General features: G+C 52.3%; 1 protein-coding gene across 1 annotated transcript in view; it reads left to right on the top strand.

Moving 5' to 3' along the window:
• Positions 1 to 6,839, top strand: part of LOC311318963 (stAR-related lipid transfer protein 13-like) — a gene marked incomplete at both ends in the record, with an annotated part of 65,661 nt that continues 58,822 nt past the window's right edge. Inside the window, 3 exons of the mRNA XM_084450397.1 lie at positions 1 to 378; positions 2,888 to 3,028; positions 6,592 to 6,774. Of these exons, the coding sequence (XP_084306523.1) occupies positions 1 to 378; positions 2,888 to 3,028; positions 6,592 to 6,774 (702 nt within the window). The remainder of the gene's footprint in view (positions 379 to 2,887; positions 3,029 to 6,591; positions 6,775 to 6,839) is intronic.

The following is a 6,839-nucleotide window of genomic DNA, read 5'->3' as shown; positions in this document are numbered from 1 at the left end:
ATGGACCTCCCTAGGGAGAGAGCCTGTTCTGTGGACGGGCTCCGGGTGGTGAAGCACAAGCCCAGCGCTATCGTATTCTCCGAGGCCAGCAGCCAACCACTCTCTGTCAGAGATTGTTTGGGCGACGAGTCCTCTTCAGCTGACGATGAAGAGGAGGGTGACGACGATGATGCCGTGTTCCCCGAGCTGCTGCACTACAAGGAGTTCCTCGTCACCCGTCGCCGTAGAAACCTGAGCAGATACAGGAAGTGGCTGAGGAAGAGACCAGACGTCCTGCCCGCCAGCTGTCCCGCGATTGGCTGGAGCCCCGCCGATAAGGACGGCCCAGAGACCAAGGAAGGGGAGGAGCAAGTTGCAGAGGAGGCCAAGGGGAAACAGGTGAGGAAAGCAACACTCCGGTTCCACCACTAGAGGGTGCCATTCCCCTGCTTCATGATCACTCTGTACTCGGAGCTCTTTATCCTCCTGCAGTAGAGGTCTGGCTGTCCTCTCTCTCTCTGTGGCCAATCAGCGTATGTCTCACCTCTTGCATCACACATTACATACATGCATACATACCCTTTTTTCTGTGTCTTTCATTGGTGAGGAAAGATTGGGGGGTGGTAGAAAAGTAGTGTGTGTGTGTGTGTGTGGGGGGGGGTCTGTGTGGGTGTGTGTCTGGGTGGGTGTTTGTGTGGGTGTGTGTGAGAGTGAGAGACAGAGGGAGAGAGAGAGAGGGAGGGAGAGGGAGAAGGAGAGAGGGAGAGAAAGGGAGAGAGAGAGAGAGAGAGGGGGAGAGGGGGGAGAGAGGGAGGGAGGGAAAGACTGGAGGTAACAGAAGTAAAAGGGGTCCCTCAAACTCAACCACTGTTTGGCGGCCATGTCTGGGGACACTCTTTTTCTCTGCACTGGCATCCCACTCCCAGCATGCATTGTGTCAGCAGACGGCGGTGAGTGTGAGCATGACCCCCCCCCCCCCCACGTTCTCACACCTGTCAGTGAGACCCCGGAGTTCCTGGCACGTTCTCCTCCCCAACAACGTTCCTCGTTCTCCTCCCCAACAACGTTCCTCTGGCCCACCGCGCAGCCCTGTTCATTCTTGGCACGAAATAAAACAGCTTCTCCCCTTTCTTCTGTTTCTTTGTTCTGTGGGATTGACCGAGCGGCTTTTAAAGTCACTTACTGACGGCGGCTCATTTGGATACCTGGACGCAGAAGAAGAGGCCCTTGTGTTGCTCTGCATTCCTGGAACAACTGGGAGTCTTTTCCCTGCAGTCCAAGAACGACTCATTTTCACTTTAATTTTGATCTATATCAAGACTACATCAGGGTTGTGTTTCTGTCTGCTATCTGAGGGCGTGCGTAGCTGAGATGGTCAGCCAGGCGCTGTGTGTGTGTGTGTGTGTGTGTGTGTGTGTGTGTGTGAATACACGTGAGGCTGGAGAGAAACACGTTAACATTTAATAAGCTAGGAATGAGACCGCACTGACTGTGCTCCTGAATGAGGGCCAATGTGTGTACATATCGCTAAGTGCTAATGTATGTGAGTGTATCACTGTGTGTGTGCGCGCGCATGTGTGTGTCTGTGTGTCTGTTTGTCTGTGTGTCCGTGCGTGTGCGTGTGTGTTCATGTTTGTAGGCATTCATAGCCAGTGAAATTCCCCTTTTCTTTGGTCCTCGCTCTCCCGGTCCCTGGACGGGGGTAAAAATAGCGCGTGGAGCAAACAGACGAGCCTCTGTGTCCCTCCTGGACGCTGGAATCTGCAGATCTGGGGACACACAGGAAATGGCTTTGCCACCCAGCTGTTAATCCCAATATTTCATAATGGCCAACAAGATTGCACTGTGGTTGGTGGTTGGGGGGTGATATAGGGTGTGTGTGTGTGTGTGTGTGTGTGTGTGTGTGTGTGTGTGTGTGTGTGGGCGTGTGTGGGCGTGTGTGTGTGTGTGTGCTTGTGTGTGTGTGTGTGTGGGCGTGTGTGGGTGTGTGTGTGTGTATGTGTGTTTGTATGTGTGTTTGAGAGAAAGAGAGGGTGGGGGTTGGGGAATGTATTTTCTGAACTTCCTGCTTCTCAAAGAGAGCCTGTCTGCCCGTAGGAACTCTGGGGGGGGCAGGACCACTCCAGAACCAAGGCAGCGTGCTCATTGGCTGGAGGGCCAGTGAACAAGTGTCTCACTCAAAGAGTGTGACCAATGGGGGGACCAGAGAGAGAGACTTGGCTGGCTGTGGGATGTGTGGATTGTACAGACATCAACACTGATGGCTTCATCCATGATCAGTACAAGCAGCTATAGGCTGGAGGAGAGATGGAATTACAATTTGATTTGGAACAATCCGTGTCCTCTGGAAAATGCTCCGGACGACCATTGCCCGGACAATCTCTCTCTGTCTATCTCTCTCTCTCTCTCTCTCTCTCTCTCTCTCTCTCTCTCTCTCTCTCTCTCCCTCCCTCTCTTTTTTTTCCTACATCACATCAAAGGCCCCTTTTTCCCAGCCTACAATAATCCCATTCACAGGGTGTGAGCTCCGCCCCACAGGGGTACGCACGTACCCTGCTCCGCTCCCAGCCTCCCCGAGGCCCCTAGCAGCGCACCTCTTCAGATGGGCCAGGGGTGCGCTGGTAATCTGCTAGGGGCCTCGGGCGCTGGGAGCGGAGCAGGGGAACAGGGCTGCTCCTAAAACCATTCAGAGTGGAAATGTTGTGACACCAGGGGGCCGATCAAACTCCGCCCACGCCCACTCTGGTTGACTTTCTCCAAACAGGCTGGGTCAGGGGGGGGAGGGGAGGGTTGTAGGATCTCTGATTTTGGTACTCGGCAAAAGCCGGGCTTTGTTTTTGGCTTAACATGCCATCCTCACGTGTGTGTGTGTGTGTGTGCGTGTGTGTGTGTTCCCGTTCCCCTACAGGCGGTGTCCCCTGGGTGTAACTCCATGACCCAACTCATGAGGAGGTTGGATCAGTTAAATATGGACATCCAGGAAGCACTCGGCGCTAGCCCCTCCCACTCTGACACGCCCGGCGGCGACCGCGAACAAGAACCTCCCACAGTGAGTCGGATCGAACTGCACAGCGCATAGCAAGATGCGTTGTGCTACTTGAATAAACATAATGCGTTAAGTCAGTCCACCAGCTTTTAGGTGGAGGAGTGTGCAGTCCTTTCCGATGTCCTAGGAAGGCTTAACTCTTCATGTTGTTGACCTTTCATGTTGTTGACCTTTGCTTGCTTTGACCTCCACCTCCAACTCTGGATGTGCACGAGTGCTCTCTAATTGATGTAGGGCTGGGTATTAGACACCTATATAGCTGCCTCATATAACACCATGGGCCACACACACACACACACACGCGCACACACACACACACACACACACGCGCCTGCTTCGCTGTACCGACACTAACTCAGCATACCGCAAGCACATGCCCCAGCCAGAGCCTGGTGAGGAGAACGCGTTGCCTTGGTGAGAAGAGCGTTGCCATGCGTGCAGACGATGCCTCTATTTCATCTGGGGTTGCATTAATTACGAGTAATTGTTTAGATGGGCCCCGAACCTGGTGATTTTCCATCGTTAAAGCTTTTTATAAATTTTGCTGAGTGTGAGTGTGAGTGTGAGTGTGTGTGTGTGTGTGTGTGTGTGTGTGTGTGTGTGTGTGTGTGTGTGTGTGTGTGTTGTCTGGCATGCCGCTGAAAAGACAGCAGTGACCTCCCAGAGGTGAGGGATGGGAGTGTTGGGGTCAGGGGTGAAGTGGCCAGCTCACACTGTAACAGCCTGATGTTGTTGTTGTTGTGTTATTAGAGCTGCACCAACTATCACTTCTCAGAGTAGCATACTAAGAGCACGACTCACGTGCTAAGTTTGGATAATTGCTCTCCTTGTAAATCACATACCTCACCGGCCCCCACCCTCCTAAACCTAGGACCAACCTGGCAACCCTTGCAAAGCCACAAACCAACATCAGCGAGCTTAAGGAATTCTGAAAAGCATTTAAGCATGCAAGAATCAACATAAAAAGCAGCAAGTTCTTCATCAAGTGCCAGTCTGGCAACCGTGCAAAACAGCAGCAACCCCGATGAGGAATTCCATTGTGTTCCAGGTTCTCCATCACAAGAACTAATCTGATCTGAACGGCAAACTGACAAGAACGCAGACAGTTCCAAATAATTTAATAGTTGGCAGGTGGCCTTTACCTCAGTTAGAACAATCCAGTTTGAAGTTTGTGAGGAGCCTTTTTATGAATACATGTTCTTTAATGTTGTTTGTCTGGAGCCAAGGGCTTAGCAGACAAGGTGAGGAGGTGAGGGGAGAGGGAGTGAGGAGATTAGGAGATGAGATGAGAAGGTGAGGGAGTGAGGAGATGAGGTGAGGAGGTGAGGGTTGAGGAAGGGAGGAGATTAGGAGACGAGGTGAGGAGGCGAGGGTTGAGGAAGTGAGGAGACTGGGGTGAGGTGAAAATGAAGTGACTATGTCTATGATAGATTTGTGGGGCTTTGATTTACAAAAATGCCCTATCATCATTTTGTTCCTGTCTTCACAAACATCACCCAGGCCAATAGTGTCCCCCTGCTCTTCCCCTGCTCACCGCTCGACGTACAGACATATACTACCGTACATCATCCTTCAGAAACAAAACCCTCCTTTAATCTCTCCGTTCCTCCCTTTCCCCTGCCTCTCTCAGCCCCTCAGGGCCTCCGTAGAGAAGGGAGGGTTTTTGTGGGCTACTGTATAGTGTCATACTGAGGTCTTGACTGAGGATACATTGGGTCCACAGGTGTTTCTTGCTTCATGGTTGTGGTTCCTGCTGCCACTATTGACCAGGTCAGGGTCGGCAACCTCGACTATGAAAAGAGACATTTTTTTTGCCAAGAAATAAATATAAAATCGGACTGGAGCTGCAAAACATATTTGAGTCTTATAATGAAGGCAGTGTTTCCCCTTAGATTTGTATTCAGGCCTGGTGGTAATGTTACGCACCCAGGAGGTCTGGTGGGGGGGGGGGGGAGGTCTTGTGGTCCTCCCCCAGGAAATTGTACGCATCAAACACTTCATTTCCTGCATTCTGGTGAATTTAAGGCACCAACGTGTGCGGGATTAGATTGTCTGTTGCTACCTAGCTAGTCAGCTAACGTGAATGCCAACATGACCATTTATTTTAGTAATAAATAAATGTATTTAATAGTAATACATTTATTGAGTTCTTCATTTCCATATAATTGTTGTCAAAGCCAGGGAGCCACTGGAGAGGGGCTAAAGAGCCACAGGTTTTATCCAAAGTGCTTCACAATGATGGCCTCTCATTCACCCATTCACACCCATTCACACACCAATGGCAGCGGTTGCCATGCAAGCCTGCTCAATTTGGCCAAGGACACTTCGACCTGTCGTCACGACGAGCCCGGATTCGAACCGCCGACCCTACGATCATGGGACCTCCTGTTCTACCTTCTGAGCTACAGCCGCCCTCGTAAGAGCCTTGGGACACGGGGTCTCTAACCTAGCTGGGGATGACGCAGCAGCAGGTCACGTTGACGGACCGTGTGTGTATGTGTGCGTGTGTGTGTGCGTGTGTGTGTGCGTGTGTGCGTGTGTGTCTGTGTGTGTGCCTCAGCCATCAGAGGCTGCTTCACACCACGTATCTGAGCGCGCCCGGTGGAGGACATTCCTACATGGTCACACAGGGAGCCATGGAGACAAGACTGCCATTGTACGGAGTGGCATGTGTCTAGAGTGTGTGGGTGTGTGTGTTTGTGTGTACGCGTGTGTGTGTGTATGTGTGTGTGTGTGCTTGCGTATGCGTGTGTGTTAATGTGCAGTTCTGCTTGAGGTTTGAAAGACTGGAAAACATGCTGTTTGCTGAATTTGGTGCCAATCAAATCAATCAATCACACACACACTCACACACACACACACACACACACACACACACACACACACACACACACACACATACACTGAATTCTACTCACTGGGTGGGCGGAGAGAGCGGGAAGAGGGTCCAGCGTGCGAGTCACAGGGTCAAGCAGGGCGTTCCACGGGTGTCAATGAGGAGAGAGAGAGAGAGAGAGACAGAGAGAGAGAGAGAGAGAATGATGGAGAAACACTGAAGCAGCGCTGCTTGATATCAGTCTGAGACATTTCAGACTTCAGCAGGAGGTACAGTATAGACCACCACCCAGAGAGAGAGAGAGAGAGAGAGAGAGATGGAGAGAGAGAGAGAGAGAGAGAGAGGGAGAGGGAGAGGGAGAGAGAGAGGGAGAGAGAGAGAGAGATGAGAGAGAGAGAGAGAGGGTGAAAGAGAGAATGAGAGAGATAGAAAGAGAGAGGGAGAGAGAGAGAGGGTGAGAGAGATGGAGAGAGAGAGAAAGAGAGAATGAGAGAGAGAGGGAGAGAGAGAGAGGGTGAAAGAGAGATGAGAGAGAGAGAATGAGAGAGGGAGAGGGAGAGAGAGAGGGATTGACAGAAAATGAGAGAAGGGAGAGTGAGAGACGCCAACGCAGAGCTGATAGGAGAAAGGAGAAAAGGAGGAGTATTGAGGCCTTGTTTACCAGTGTTCTGTGTTTTCCTGAGCTCCTGGAAGTCCCCCCTTCCCAACGGCCTCGTCTCTGCCCCCTCAGACTGCTCCTGTCCTGGGGAGGAGCACGGGCCACGCCCCTGGACCCCCGGACCACCGCGGCACCACCGGAGCGCCGGCGAGACCCGAGACCTCCAGACGCCGCTCGCGACCCCTGACCCGCAGCCGACCTCTGGTCCGCTCATCGCTCACCTCCCCCTCCCACCTCCAACCCAGACGGACCCGGGTAAGACGGGTCACACCTCCAGAACCCAGCTGACGTGCTGTTATCTGCCCTGTGTGTGTGCTGTA

This window comes from Borostomias antarcticus (genome assembly GCF_949987555.1).
Source record: "Borostomias antarcticus genome assembly, chromosome: 15".
Classification (NCBI taxonomy): Eukaryota; Metazoa; Chordata; class Actinopteri; order Stomiiformes; family Stomiidae; genus Borostomias; species Borostomias antarcticus.
This window is presented reverse-complemented; position numbering and strand designations above follow the sequence as displayed.